The sequence below is a fragment of the Ochotona curzoniae genome, unplaced genomic scaffold, assembly GCF_017591425.1.
Source record: "Ochotona curzoniae isolate NIBS_2020 unplaced genomic scaffold, NIBS_Ocur_1.0 scaffold_2453, whole genome shotgun sequence".
Lineage (NCBI taxonomy): Eukaryota > Metazoa > Chordata > Mammalia > Lagomorpha > Ochotonidae > Ochotona > Ochotona curzoniae.
Window position 1 is genome coordinate 18,266,270 of NW_024467094.1, and position 15,955 is coordinate 18,282,224.

The window sequence follows — 15,955 nt, forward strand, 5'->3', positions numbered from 1 at the left end:
ACATTAACAGGACGCTGGATCAGAAGTAGAGTAGCAGGGACTTGAACCAGGACTCTGATATGAATGCTCGTATCCTAACCAGATTTTTTTTTTTAAGATTTATTTATTTTTATTCAAAACACATACTTACATGGAGGAGAAAGACAGAAGGAAAGATCTTCCATTCCCTGGTGAACTCTCCAATTGGCTGTAACAAAGCTGAACTGAACTAATCTGAGGCTAGGAGCCTGGAGATTCTTCCAGGTCTCATGCAGGTGCAGGGTCCCAAGACCTTTGGTCATCCTTGACTTTTTTAATTTGAAAGATAGATTTTTACAGAGAAGGAGAAACAGAGGTCTTTGATCAACTGATTCACTCCCTAAATGGCTGCAGTAACCAGGACTGAGCTGATCTGATCCGAAGCCGTGAGCCAGGAGTTTCTTCCCAGTCTCCGATGTGGGTGTAGGGACCTAAGGATTTGAGCCATCTGTTGTTTTCTCAAGCCATAAGCAGGTAGCTTTATGCCTGGAATTGAAGCAGCCAGGCATGAACCAGTGCCCATATGGGATGCTGGTTCTTGTACACAGAGCATTAACAGGCTATGCCAGTGTGCTGGCCCCATAATACTTTTTAAGAATGATCCTGCTTTCAAAAGTAAGTAATACAGAGCTTTTCAGTGTTAACTGTCAAAAGACTTCATCACTCCTGGCATGTTTGTTAAAGAATCAATTTCTGTACTATGTGACTTGTTTTTTTTTTTAAGATTTTATTTCTTTTTATTTTTTATTGGAAAGGCAGATATGCAGAGAGAAGGAAATACAGAGAGAAAGATTTTCGTCCACTGGTTCACTCCCCCAAGTGGCTGCAGTGGCCAGAACTGAGCTGATCAGGAGCCAGGAGCTTCTTCTGGGTTTCTCATGCAGGTGCAGTGTCCCAAGGCCTTGGGTCATCCTTGAGTCTTTCTCCAGGCCACAAGCAGGGAGCTGGATTGGAAGTGGAGCAGCTGGAACATGAATGAATCCTGGCAGATGTAGGGCGAGGATTTAGCTACTAGGTTATCACACCAGGCCCACTATATTACCTTTTTAAGTAGATGTTAAAGATCATAGTTCTTTAGTAGTTTATTTTTCAATTTTAATCTGAAATTTTTAAAGATTTATTTAATTTTATTTGGAAAGACAGATTTACAGAGAGGAAAGACAGAGTGACAGATCATTTGCTGGGTCACTCCCCAAATGGCTGCAACAGCCAAAGCTGTGCCAGTTTGGCTTAAGGAGTTTCTCCCACGTCTCCCATGTGGGTGCAGGGTCCCCAGTTTTGGGTCAACCTTCATTGCTTTCCTAGACCATGAGCAGGGAGCTGGATGGGAACTGATTCCCATATGGGATCCTGCCTGAGTTTTGTTGTTTTAAAAATAAATTATTACTGTGAGAAAAGTGTGAAACGTGACAGGTTTGACTGATGAGTCCTCTTACCATTTCTTGTCAATTTTCTACAATATTCATAATCCTCCTGTCCAGTTTCTGAAGTTTTTGATTTCCATTTAGCCAAGGTGGAAGAGCGCCTTCATATGACCAGTCAGACTATGGTCAGCAAGATTCCTATGACCAGCAGTCAGGCTATGATCAGCACCAAGGCTCGTATGACGAGCAGTCAAATTATGATCAACAGCATGATTCCTATAATCAAAACCAGCAATCCTATCATTCACAAAGGGAAAATTACGGCCATCACACACAAGGTAAGATGCATTGATCTCTATTGTTTTTCTTTTTTCTCTCTCACAGAATTATTTACATATTGAGTTGGATTAGAAGACCCACAGGTTTTAAAAACTTGGGATGACCTTGAACAAATGTTCTGATGACTGTCAAACTGGTTTATTAGATTTCTCTCTCAGCTTCTTTTGGAGACTCCAGAATAGTCAACATGGTCTTTGGTAACACCTGCATGAGTTTCTTTTATTGTTTAAGTTAACTCTGATGATTTGACAGTGTTGTGCTACAAGTTCTTTTGGTGATTATGGTGCAATTAATTGGAGGAAATTGCCCTATAAACCGTCTCTGACTACTTCTAAGGATCACCAATCATCATTTCCTTTTGTTTCTATTAGCATGGTGTATATATCGTTGATGCTTAGGAATCTGTTTGTGCCTTGCTATTGAATGAATATTTTAAGGGTAAGGATCTTGTCTTTCTTTTGTACTTCTAGTTCTTAATAGGGCTTGTTTCTCGGTATAAGTGTGCAATAGACTAAGAGAACAAGTGAAAGTTCACTCACTAACATATGTTCCCTCAATTTTGAATCCCATTTTTGTCTGTATGATTCACCTTTAAGAGTTTGTAGGGTGAAGAAAACAACTTTTATGATTAGGATTGTGTTTTTCATCTAAGTTATTAAGGGTTCTTGCACTTACTATATTTGAACTCCACCTATGCCTCATCACCATTTTGGTGTTTGATTTTATAAAAGAATGGAATTTGGCATGCACACAAGTCTTAAACTCCACAGGGTTTTAAGATGGCTTGCTCTGGAAGCCTGTTCATACATGCTGTTTCCAGAGGGCATCAAGTGTGATCTGAAGTGTTTAAGATTATGTGAAGCCTTTGTCAAGTTACAGTAGTTATTTATTTATGTATATGATATTTTTGTTTTTGTAGATGACCGTCGTGATGTGAGTAGGTATGGAGAAGATAATAGAGGATATGGCGGGTCACAGGGAGGAGGTAGAGGGCGTGGGGGATATGACAAGGATGGAAGAGGTCCTATGACGGGATCAAGGTAAGTGTTTGGATGCAGATGCCGACATTCCTTTCTCTCTGTATTTTATTTATTTATTTGGATTCTTGTTATGCTATGATCTGATTCCAGTACCTTAGTAGGGAGCTTATGTTGCATAAAAGAGGCGCAAAATAAAAAATTGATTTTGAATCATAAGATTTAATGTAATGTTATCTTGTAGTAGGCCATATTGCCAGTCAGTTTATGTGGTTTATGTTAAATGCCAGTAAAGAAGATTCCCTTCCTCTGGTTATGGTTAAACCACTTGACTTTTTTCCTGCAAGAGCTAGAATCTAAACTGTAAAAGATGACTCTAGAAAATTCAAGTGTTGCCTAAGAAAATTGAAGGTAAGATAATCCTAGATTGGAGGGCACAAAGGTTATGCCTCAATTTTGAATTTGTTTTGGAAGAGAAAATGTTAGGAAGCAATAACAAAAGAAAGGCAAGATTGGCATAGGAAAAAGATATTTACAGTAACTAAATTTAAGAAAATAATTCTTGAAAAATTTAGATGAACGTCATAAACTTTTAAAGCTGTGTAACGGAATAGCTTTCTAAGTTAGCTTTTTCTCACTGTTGATATTATTATTGGGTTTGGTACTTAAACTGTAATGCTTGTTATAAAAGCTGGTATTAAAATTGTTTTGAAATAGCTCTTAATTTAGCACTTGGTTCTGAGAATGAAAAGATTAGTGATACCTGTTTTCAAATGAAATTAATAGGTTGCAAATTTGTTTGGATTAAAAACAATTTAGGATGAAAAACAAAATCAAATTAAAGATAGCTTATGTTTCTTGGGAATTGTCCCGATGTTTCTGAAACTTAATGTGTCAGTACTTGTTGACTCTTAATTCTTAGGACTGACTGTCGCCTCAGGTGACCTGAGAGACAAAAACCAGTACACACCTTAGTGAGCTAGGTTTATTTCATTGACTTATTTGTCTATTTTAGTGTGTGGTGCTTTAATGATAAGGAAAGCCAAAGTTAAACATACTTTAAGAAAATTTTATAAGAGTTGGGCATTAAATTTTCTTTGCATTGGCCAGAGTAAGTTTACGTAGAACAATGTATACCTCTTCACTGTCAAAACGAGTGGCCTGCCATCTGTGTGTATGTAAATGAAAAATACAAAGTGAGATGGTACTTAACTTTACCTAATAGCCTTGCCTAACCTTTCTACCTAAAATAAAATCTCTAAGAAGTTAATCAGTAGGTATATTTAATTTTTACTTATTTAGTTATTTGACTGCCTTGGGATGCTGTAGATATTATGGTCCCTCACAGTTTTAAGTTTCTTCATAAGTGTATTCTCATAGATTATTAAGCTGTGACAGTGTGAGACTGAAAATGGTGCAATTGTCCTTTAGATGAAGAAGAGGGTAGGGAATGGCAAGGGAAATCCTTATATTGTCATCTGTGAGTGATGACTCATCTTCAAATGATCCTTCTGATAAAGGAGGGAAGGAATAGAATACTTTAACTCATCTAATTTTAAAGCAACGTAGCCTTCTTGGTAGTACATCTCAGTTTAATTTGTTACCCAAAACTGATTCATGAACAAAATTTTTGATCATTAAACCTTTGTTTATCCTTCGAAATCTTATACAAAATGTCATGCAGAAGTATACTATGTATTTGTCACAGTGATGATGATCTTGTTCAAGTAGGGGTAAAACTGGGTGAGGGAGGCATTTATAGTCTTTCCTCTGGAAATCCAAATGGTTGGGATGTTCACAGAGGCCTTTTCTAGAAACCCCAATGGATGATGATGACTGTGAGGCGGGCACACTTAATTTGAAAGGCCAGGTAGGAAATGTTCCAGGCTTTGCAGACCACATGATGTATGTTGTAGCTCTTCAGCCCTGCCCTTGGCACCTTAAGCAGCCATAAACACATAAATGAATGAATGTGGTTATGCTCCAAGATTTCATTTGTGGATACAGAAATTGGGAATTAATATTGTTTTCATGTGTGACAGCATCTTGTTTTAAGATATGTATATTATTTATTGGAAATTGATTGTAAATGTCTGAACTCAAAAATTTTTTTGCATGCTTAGTTTGCATTTCAGTACACAAAGCACCAAACTGTTTTTATTAGTTTTCATCAACATTCCCGTTTGTGTTTCTAATAATTTTAAAAATAGGTAGTTGAAAATACCTTTTGAGGGCTTTGAAGACTATTTTTCATTTGTTGAGTTTATGTTGGAAGAATTAAAGATGCAGTTTTGGGGGTGAGGGTTGAATGTGTAGTAAAGGATGGGATATTCTTAGACTTATAAACTGTAATTGTTTGGCTGGAGGAAGATTCAGCTGTCAGATTTATAGCTACAGAAGACAGACATTAAGATATTTGGGAATATAGAAAACATTTTTTTTTGAAAAATTGTTTCTTATTATCAACCATAATTGACATCTTAGTGGACTAGATGCAAAGACCATGGGTTTTCCCAGTGTTTTTAATTTTAACATCATGATTAATGTCTTTCCGAATTACCAGACCTTCATAGATAATTGTTGCCAACTACTCAGTCCTAAGATTAGCCAGAATTCTTTCTCTCAAAGATTTACTGTATTTCTTTGAAAGCCAGCGTTATAAGGAGAGAGGGGCAGAACAGAGATCTTCTATTCACTGCTTTGCTACTTAGATGGCTGCAAACACTGGGACTTGGGCAGGGTCTCCCATGTGGGTGCAGAGGCCAGGGCACTTGGGCTGTCTGCCGCTGCATTCCCAGGCACACTAGCAGGTAGCTACATCAGAAGTGAAACAGCTGGGACTTGAACCAGCACCCATGTAGAATGCCAGCACTGCAGGTGCCAATTTTTTTTTTAAAAGATTTATTTTTATTGGAAAGGCGGATACACAGGAGAGGAGAGACAGAGAGGAAGATCTTCTGTCCGATGATTCACTCCCTACGTGACCGCAACAACTGGAGCTGAGCCAATCCGAAGCCAGGAGCCTCTTCCAGGTCTCCCTTGGGTTCAGGGTCCCAAGGCTTTGGGCCGTCCTCCACTGCTTTCCCAGGCCACAGGCAGGGAGCTGGATGGGAAGCGGGGCTGCCAGGATTAGAACCGGCACCCATGTGGGATCCCGGGCGTGCAAGGCGAGGACCTTAACCACTGCGCCATCGCACTGGGCCCTGCAGGTGCCAATTTAACCTGTTATGTCAAGCATCACCCTAAAGTTCTCATACTGAAACTTTACTTTTATAGACATTTGTTTTATATTTTACATTTTGAGCACATCTCAGTTTAGCCACAGCTAGTGGATACTGTCTCTATTGGCTAGTACAGCTCTGGCATGATAGATTCTTGTTCTTTTGAAATGTAGATAAATAATGAATTTAGAAAGCCACTTGGATAAGATATGGGAGAAATTAAAATGTAAATATAGCTGTATTTAATACAGTGAGTCATTTATACTTGGAAGTGATAATGGCTTTCCCCATCATTTTTTTTTTTAAGATTTATTTATTTTTATTGGAATGGAGGATACACAGAGAGAAGGAGAGACAGAAAGGAAGATCTTCTGTCTGATGGTTCACTCCCCAAGTGGCCACAATGGCCGGAGCTGAACCTATCTGGAGCCAGGAGCTCTTCCACATCTCCCAAGCAGGTGCAGGGTCCCAAGGCCTTGGGCTGTCCTCGACTGCTTTCCCAGGCCAAGGGCAGGAAGCTGAATGGGAAGCAGGGACTAGAACCAGCGCTCATATGGGATCCCGGCACATGCAAGGCGAGGACTTTAACCACTACACTGTCGTGCTGGGCCTTCCCCATCATTCTTAAATAAAATTGTATTCGGGATTTGCTGCTGGTGTGAAAACCTCGAGCACAGTTATGAGTTTTTAAACTAATTTTCCCAGTTTTTAGCTGTTCTTTTTTTTGGGGGGGGGGTGGGGTTTGGGGGAGGTGGATATTGAATTTTTTAGGAATAATTCTTTACTTCTTGACAGTTTAAGTCTTTGAGTAAATAGAGTTTTGTTTTTAAAGATTGAAAAGGGATTTGTCAAACAGCTTCCTTTTTTGGTAACACTTGAAATTGTCTTCTCAAACACATGATTCTGTCACAGTGACAAAACCCTCAGAATCTACCCTAGGGTAGATTGCTCTTTGTGGTTTTAAATTTGGGAAAACCAAATCATGTAAGTCAAGAATCACAGCTGGGGAACTCAGCAGGTAAAATTGAGTATGTCTCTTTTAAATTCTGTTGCATTTGAAGTGTCCTAACTCGGAAATTTTATTTTTTCTTCTTTTAAGATTTATTTTGTTTAACTGGAAAGAGAGAGAGAGAGACAGAGCAAAGGGTCTTCCATCTGCTGGTTCCCTACCTTAATGGCTGGAGTTGTCCCAGTCCTAAGCCAGAAACTAGGAGCTTCTTCAGGGTTTCCCATGTGGGTGCAGGGACCCACATACTTGGGCCATCCTCTGCTGCTTTCGCAGGTGCATTAGCAGGGAGCTGGATTGGGAATGGAGCTTCTGGGACTTGAACCATAATACCCATATGTGATGCTGGCACTGCAGGTGTCTGATTTACACTCTATGCCACAGTGCCAGCCCAAGTAATTTGTTTTGAAAGATATTACAGAACTAGAGATCTTCCGTCTGCTGGCTCAGTCTCCGAATGGCTGTAATGGCTTGAGTTTAGCCAACCTGTAGCCAGGCACCAGCATCCACATGGAATGCCAGTGCTAGCATGTAGTAGGTTAGCACACTATACCACCGCACTGGCCCCAAAAGTCTTAATATGTGTAAGAATTTCACTTGTGGAAGTGAAGAATTTGTTTTAAGGAACTGTTTATCCTAATTTGCTAATGAGACCTTATTAATATGTGGGAATAAGTAAATGTAGGTTTGGTGAAAGATTCTTAACCACAGACACATTCTCTGTTACTGTTTAATAGTATTACATTTGAACTTGAAAGAAAGCATCTTATAGGGCCAGCGCAGTAGCCTGGTGGCTAAATCCTCGCCTTGCAATCGCCAGGATACCAAATGGACGCTGGTTTGTGTCCTGGCTGCTCCACTTCCTTTCCAGCTCCCTACTTGTGGCCTGGGAAAGCAGTAGAGGGCAGGCCAAGGTCTTGGGAACCTGCACCTGTGTGGGAGATCCAGAAGCGGCTCCAGGCTTCAGCTCAGCTTCAGCTGTTGCTGCCACTAGGGCAGTGAACCGGCAGATGGAATATTTTTTTTTTCCTCTCATTTTGTTAATAGTCTTCAGATGGAAGATCTTGCTGTCTCTCTCTCTCTCTCTCTCTCTCTCTCTCTCTCTCTCTCTCTGTATATCTGATTTTGCAATAAAATGAAAAAGAAAGCATAAAATTGTAACTCATCTAGACTAGTGCTTCTCAGAACCTAATTGATGTATGAGTTACTCTGGGATGTTAGTAAAATAAAGATTCGTATTCAGTAGATCTGGATAATGCCTGAAATCTTGCTTTTCTTAGAAGCTTTCAGGCTCTGGATTTGTTGATGCTTACATTTCTATTAAAAAAAAAGTTTTCATTCGTGGAAAGGACATTATGTTGAAAACAATAAAATGTTTCCCTTCTGTGTCAAAAAAAAAAAAGTTTATTTTATTTGAGAAGCGTAAAGATGAAGATACACAATTGAAGAGCTGCTTTCCCCTGGTTCACTCTTCAGATGCCCTCAACAGCTGTGACTAGGCCAGGCAATAGCTGGGAGCTGGGAACTGAATCCAGGTCTATCACTTGAGTGCAGGGAGCAAAATACACGAGCCGTCGCTGCTCCAAGGGTGCACTGTGGCAGGGAGCTGAAGTGGGGGGCCAAGTGGAAACTCCGACTCAGGCTAACACTAGGTCAGATGCCTACCCTATTACCATTTGAGTTGTAGAAACATAGATTGTAAAGGAGAGAACTGAAGTAACTTAAAGAATTTTTTATGAAGCAATGGTGTATCATAAATCTTTCAAATGAGATTTGTTTTTATAAAGGCATTTTTTAAATTCTTCAAAATTATGTTGATAGCTAGAGTGGAAATTTTAGGAGCTCACTGCAATATGAATTTTTCTATATTCATTTTGATCAAATAAACTTTGTGTTTATTTATATTCTTTTTAAAATATATTTTTATTTTGACTTTTGAATTATGTGGTGCAATTTTATATAGGAAGTATTAAGAGATAGCACTTCCAGCATTTACTTGTGATCACAGTGATTTCAATTTCCTGTTTTTAAAGTCTGTTTTATTCTGGGGACTTGAACATCCTAAGATGTTCACATTAGAATGTGAACACAGGTTTTTGTCTCATTGCTTTTTGGAGTTCTAAACATCATTGAAGGAACCATGATTTCCAGCAGTTTGATAGAACTCTGTTGATTTCTCTTCCTTAAAGGGTTGAGCTGTAATATCTTACTTAGGAGTGACAAGAAGGTTTGAGCACCCTTGTAGAATAAAGGTCTTTGGAAAATGACAAACCGCGTGTGTCTGAAGGACTTGAGTTTCAGATTGTCTACCTAACCTTTAAATAGGCTTATTCTCCTGCTTCAAATGGCTTCCTGAAAATTCTATGAAATTTATGAGCAACTTAAAAATACATATGGCTGTAGTTAGGTTGATTGCAATGGGAAGTACGTCCAAATTAAGGTGATATATTTATCATAAATGGAGAATGCCTTCTTGTTTAGTGATTTTTCTCATGGTGATTCTAAAAAGCCTTTTAAAACTTAGGGTAATCACTAAAGCAGATTTTTTTTTTTCTAAGTAGGAAGGTGGACATTATTGTATTCGATTGGTTTACCTTTTTGAGTTATTGAGTAAGATTGATATATGTAAACTTAGTATATCCGTATTGGCATGATACTTTTAGAGTAGAATATAATTCATTCAAGAGAAATAAGCTTTTATTGCATGAATACTTAATGGTTTTCTTGATGAGAGCTTAGACTTTTTTTTATGTAAAGCTGTGCACACAAGGAACATGAACTTGGAAAATTGCCAAATATAGTTGTTGCGTGAACAACTGCAGTACTGGAGTGTGTTGTGTTCTTTGTGCTGCTGACTGAAGTATAGAGCATTTGGCTGCATGAACCTCAGTAGCTCTGATGTGAAAAATACTAGTTGGTATGAAAAAGGGGAATTTTAAGTTATGGTGTTTTTTTTTTCCCCCCATTTTATCAGATTCTGAATGATTTGAGTTTTTGACTATTTTCATTTAGACTCACTTGCGTATATTTGTACCTTGGTTTTTTAAAATTCATCTCATAAAACCAACTGTGGTTTCTCAACAGAACCTTAATTTCCAAGTTTTTACCTCTGCTGTTATAAACATCTTAACCTTGTATATTTTTGTAGCCTATTTTTTTTTGTGCATATTTTAAAATATCTTTTTGGGAAGTATGCTTGTTCTAGTTTAGCATTCTTCTTGCTGTGTCTCCAGCTTTACTTTAACAGTGTGAATAATACCCTTTGATTTGGGGTTGGGAACATTTAAAAATAAGCGTATATTTGATATGTTAGCAATAAGCTTGAAAAGGCACCTTGTGGAAATAGATCCCTGGGAAATCACCTAGGTGGAAACAACATATTGAGGTCTGTCAGATAAAATTTACTGGAAAGTTAGTGGTACAACTGTTTTCCTAGGTGCTCTACTTGTGACAGTTAAGTGTAGATTGAGCCCAGGGCTCAGCACATTAGAGACTTAAGGAAGAAATCATTTCTTCAATTTTTCCTCTGCAGTGGTGGTGACCGCGGTGGCTTCAAAAATTTTGGTGGTAAGTGCTGAGTATCCCAAAATGTTTCAGTGGAAATGCTATATAAATCTAAAAGCCACCAATATCCCGCAGACGCAATCTAAGCCCTTTCTTACTCTGTTGAGGCTGGTGTGTGTTGTGTGTTTTAAAAAATAATTATGTATGTATACACATATATACCTCAAAGTAAACATTAAAAAGCCAAAGCTCATCTCAGACAGTCCCATGGGTTTCTTCTACACAGTGAATTTGCATGAGAGTCTGTGGTGACCAATGAATGAGACCTTCACTGGATTTTGACAATATGTTTTTTTTATGAAGGTAGTTGATGTGATATTTTTAAATTATTAGGGTCTTTCAATCAGCCTTCACAACCAGAGCTTAATAAAAGTGATAATAGCATAATGCCAAGTGGCAGGTGCCATGTAGGACAAGTTTAAGGAAATGTTGACATTCATATTGATTTCTTAAACTTCTAGTAAAACTTAATAGATAGTAGTTACTTTGTAAATCTTTGATGGTTGACTTTCAAGGATTTGGAAGTATTGACTTTTCATGCCTTCTTTATTTATTGCTAGTATTTTTTTAATGATTTGAGACGATTTGCCTTGAATAGCTTTGCTTTCTTTTCTTTTCCCTTAGGTCACAGGGATTATGGGCCCAGACCAGATGCTGGTAAGATTTTTGGTAGTTTATAATTTTTCAATGATAAACTGTTAGTTTTCAGTTTTTTTGATGAGAAAACTGTATATTTGGAGAGGCTGGTACAGAAGAAGCTTGAATGTGATAATGCAGCCAGAACTGGAGGAGTTCCATTTTCTTTGTAAAAGATATTTACTTGGAAGAGTTACAGAGAGGGAGAGACAGAACTCTTCCATCTTGGGTTCATTCCCCACATGGTTGCAGTGGTTAGAGCTGAGCTGATCTGAAGCCAGGAGCCAGAAGTTTCTTCCAGGTTTCCCACATGGGTGCAAGGTCCCAAGGATTTGGGCTTCCCTCCATTGCTTTCCCAGGCCATAAGATGAGCAGGGAGCTGGATGGGAAGTGGAGCAGCCAGGACATGAGCCTATATAGAATGTTAATACTACAGGCAAAGGACTAGCTTGAGATGCCTCTGTGCTGGCCCTAAGAACATTTCTAAAGACACGCTTTAAGGAAAAATCCAAAAGGATTGCTGTGAAAGTTTCCTGGGGGAAAATTCTGTTTGTGTTTTTTTTTTTTTCATGTTGTACTTTTTTGGCTTTGAAGAAATACTAAAACTTTTACTGCTAATGGGCATCAGTAGTTTAATTTTTTTTAAAGCCAAATTTAATGAAAGAATTTATAAAATGTGGGGAAATCAAAGAAGCTCTACTTGAAAATTATACATTGGAGTGATTGCTTGCTTAATGGATCTAAGAAACCTGAGTTCTTACATGGGAGAACTGTCTTATTCCAGGAAAAGGTCACTAGTTTTATATCCTTTGTTTATTTTTAAATGAAATTCAAGGCTGCTGATTATTCCTGGAGCCTTTTGAAAGTTTTTAGCTTAAATCCATCAGAGCCAAGACATTTTAAAATCTATTGAAATGAGAACTTTTGTTATTATTAAAAGATGCCAAAATATTCTATTCGGATGGCAGTTCCTGAATTATCCCTAGTTGGACTAAATTTTAGTACATCTTACTTTGTTGTACTTACCCAAAAGTGTATGTGTATGGTAAGGTGTATGTACCAAGTGCCCCTATTACTCTCTGGTATATAGAAAGCTTATTGCAGTGAATTGGAAGCCAGCAGTCCTGCTTGGCTTGACTAGAAGTTCGAAGTGACACTGAAGTTCGAAGTGACATTGATTGGTCAAAAGGAATTAGAATTTTCTAGGGAAAGGAAAGATGGTTTAAATGAACTCTCCAGTTCTTTATGTGGCAGTATTTGAAGAATGAGATTTTTGGGAAGATTTCCCCTAATTGGTCCATATGGCCTTGATGCACTTTATCTCAAGTTGTTCTAAGAATTGTTTTGCTACTAAATAAATATTGTGAACACTTGGGTGTTTATGTAAGATTCTTGTATACGTCCTTTTCCTTTTCATCATAGAACAGTGGAATATTGGACAAAAAATTATTGCTCTTAGTTACTGAGCAGGATGTCGTAACCTAAAGAATGAATAAAAATAACTAACTTTTTTCTCCTTTAGATTCAGAATCTGACAACTCAGATAACAATACCATCTTTGTGCAAGGACTCGGGGAGGGTGTATCTACAGATCAAGTGGGGGAGTTCTTTAAGCAAATAGGAATTATCAAGGTAAGTAAAGCTTATGTTGAAAGTATCATATAATTATTAATACATCCTAGTTTATCTACATAGATTACAAAAGAATCCAGCAATACCCATGCAAGTTATTTTAAAAATAATTTGGTGTATGTGCTTACCTGTGTCTGTAAGCCTTTGCTATGAATGCTAAGTATTAGGTAAATTTTCCTCTGTGCCTCCTGTGTTTACCTTTTTTGCAGGGTAAGGGTACCTGTGCTTATCTTCAACCCTAGGGCTCTAAAAGTAGTGTCTGCCTAACTCCAAAAATTGTCAGAACATTTTATGGGTTGTGAAATAGCAATAATACACATATTCAAGTTGCTACTAAATTTTTTTTTTTTTTTTTGGGTATTTAATGTCTGTACTATATATAGTAGCCCAATATAAAACATGTTGCTTTGTAATTGTTTATTTGTCTTTTGCACTTTTTGTTTTATGCATATAGTTTTTTTTCATGTGGAAAGCAGCCTTTAGAATGATCTTGAATAGATAATAGCACTTTCTTGAAATCAGTTTGCATTGTTTTTGTGTCTGTGAACTGTTTGCTTTTTTCCTTGTTGGAGAATTAAAATTTTTTAAGAAATTAATTACACATGAAATAGGTTTTTTAAAAAAAATCACAGCTTTGATAAACATTATCCATTGCCTTTTATCCCTATCCCAGCCAAATTCCAGCATACTTCTTAGAGGCAATCGATTGATTTATTTAATGAACATGACCAATGGCTTTTAAGTGTTTTGCAGGGTATATATATTTTTAAGAAGCAGTGTCTATGTTTTTTGGATTTCGATAAATTATACATAAATAAAACAGTCATGTTTACAGCTTGGTTCTCACTTACTGTAGCCAGGGAAGTTTTCCTGATTCAAACCTTTATTATTTTTTAAAGATATGTTTTCTTTATTTGAAAGAGCAACAGGGAGAGACAGAGAACAAGATCTTCCATTTGCTATGATTAAACTCCCGGAATGGATTCAACGACCAGGACTGGGCCTGGTGAAAATCTAGATCTGCCTTATGAGGAAGGCCTTAAGTACTTGGACTACTTTTCTGTTGCTTTCCCAAGAACATTAGCAGGGGTCTGAGTTAATTGTAGTAAACGGCTCCTGTATGAATTTCACAAGTGATAGCTTAACCCATTGTACCACAATGCTGGCTACTTCATTTTTCTGTTGAAACATAGTATTTTGTAAACTAGATGTGTGAATTTCTTTAAAAAAAGAGTGCTTAATAAGGGGTGGGCATGTGGTATAATGAGTTACCTGCTGCTTAGACTACTCACAGCCAATAACAGAGTGCTGGTTTCTAGCTGCTCTGTTTTCACTTCAGCTCTGCTTACACGCCTGGGAGGCAGCACATGATGGCTCAAGTGACTGAGTCCCTGCCACTTACATGGAGGGTCCGGATGGTGGTCTTGGCTCCTTTCCCAGCCATTTGGGGAGTGGCCTGGTAGATGGAAGATTCTCTCTCTCATGCTGTGTCACTCTGTCATTTAAATAAATAAATCAACAAATCTTTAGCAATTAAAAAAAAAGTATGTGGTCACTCTTAAAACGCTAACGCCAAATTTTTCTTCAGACAAATAAGAAGACTGGGAAACCAATGATAAATCTTTACACAGACAAGGATACCGGCAAGCCAAAAGGGGAGGCGACGGTGTCGTTTGATGACCCTCCTTCTGCTAAGGCAGCTATTGACTGGTTTGATGGTATGCTCATTCATAAAATTTTTCTACATGAATTTTGGGTAGATGTTTCGTAGTGCATAAGTCAAAACGTAGCATAAGAGACAGTGGTCTATTTATATTTTACTTTTGAAGAAATCATTAACATGTGTACCTTTATAAATGAGGTGAGCTCCATCGTTGTTTGTCTAGAATATTTTCTTATATTATGCCTTTTCTCATGAGCCCACCCTTATCGGTATAGTGTTAGTCTGTTTGACTGTATTTTAATATTTTGTTTAACTTTTTCACTCCCAATATAAAGTTAATACAAGAGAGAGGGACATTTTCTTCCCACTAAAAATAGGAAAATATGGATAAACTGAAGAACTTAGTAAAATTTTTTTAAAATTTATTTTTATTTATTTATTTTTAAAATAATTATTACAAAGATAAGTGGATTATAGACCCACATGAACCTTTCATTTCAGTTAGAATGGAGTTGGAGAAGGTGGGGTGAGGTAAATGTTTCAGTTTCCCCTCCTGTGTCCCAGGTAGGAGGCAGGGAGAGGAAGACAGCAGAGTGTTCCACTCCTTGCTGTCACATTACATCAGTGCCTAGGTAGGAGATGATTGAGACTGTAATGTGGGGAAAAGTGTTAAATCAGAGGTGGAGAAATTCTTTCTAAGGCCTGTTGGGTGTCCTCCTTCACCTCCGTGTGCCCACAGACCTGGATGCTTGTAGGGCCTGGCCTGGAGTGTTTGTTCAGACTGTCCTTTTTTTTTTTTTTTTTTTAAATAATCTTAGTTTATTAGGGTACAAAGGGTCAAGGGCTACAGGGTGAAAGTGGGCAATATCATTGTTTCCACACTAATGTAATCATTTTGCCCTGTAGACTGTCCTTTTTGAAGTCTTCTTTGGCTTAGAGGATTTGGCTATCTTGTCTTTCATGCTCATCAGGGTATGCTCTCTGGGAAGCCCCCTAAGAAACTTTACCGGCTGTTGCTCTTATGCATACCAGTTGTTGACCTTGTTTCATGGCTTCTCTATTATGGAAATGTATGGTGATGGAGTACTGGGGTCTACCATATCCAGATGTTGGGGTATAATGCAACATGCATCTCTGCTTCCAGACGAAAGATGAATTCCCAAGGAAACTGTTGGATATGTATAGACAAGGGATATTGGACTGTCTGACATTGTCTGTACCAACAATGTTTGGGTACACTTAAATAAGAGACTGATAGAATTATGATTCCTTATGAATGACTACACCTTTGTAAAATGGGGAAAATCTGTTGGGGGTGGGGGAGTTGGTGGGAATCCCAGTCTCTATGAAATTGCACCACATAATTCAAAAAGTCAAAATTAAAAAGTATATATATAAAAGTATATATATATATATACTTTTAAAAAGTGTGTGTGTGTGTATATATATATATAAACACCTTACCTGGGAAGTCTTGAGACCTTGGTCTTATGTGATGCAGGGTCAGGCTCAATCTGTTCCCTGTACCAACCAAC

General features: G+C 37.8%; 1 protein-coding gene across 5 annotated transcripts in view; it reads left to right on the plus strand.

The window, feature by feature from the left end:
* TAF15 (TATA-box binding protein associated factor 15) overlaps window positions 1–15,955 on the plus strand; it is a 36,131-nt gene that overhangs the window by 14,824 nt on the left and 5,352 nt on the right. For 4 of the 5 annotated variants that reach the window (XM_041001865.1, XM_041001868.1, XM_041001869.1 and 1 more), the window contains exons 6-11: window positions 1,527–1,720; window positions 2,641–2,761; window positions 10,458–10,492; window positions 11,114–11,146; window positions 12,648–12,757; window positions 14,346–14,475. In XM_041001865.1, coding sequence (XP_040857799.1) covers window positions 1,527–1,720; window positions 2,641–2,761; window positions 10,458–10,492; window positions 11,114–11,146; window positions 12,648–12,757; window positions 14,346–14,475 — 623 coding nt within the window. The remainder of the gene's footprint in view (window positions 1–1,526; window positions 1,721–2,640; window positions 2,762–10,457; window positions 10,493–11,113; window positions 11,147–12,647; window positions 12,758–14,345; window positions 14,476–15,955) is intronic. The other variant, XM_041001867.1, reaches the window with a different exon arrangement.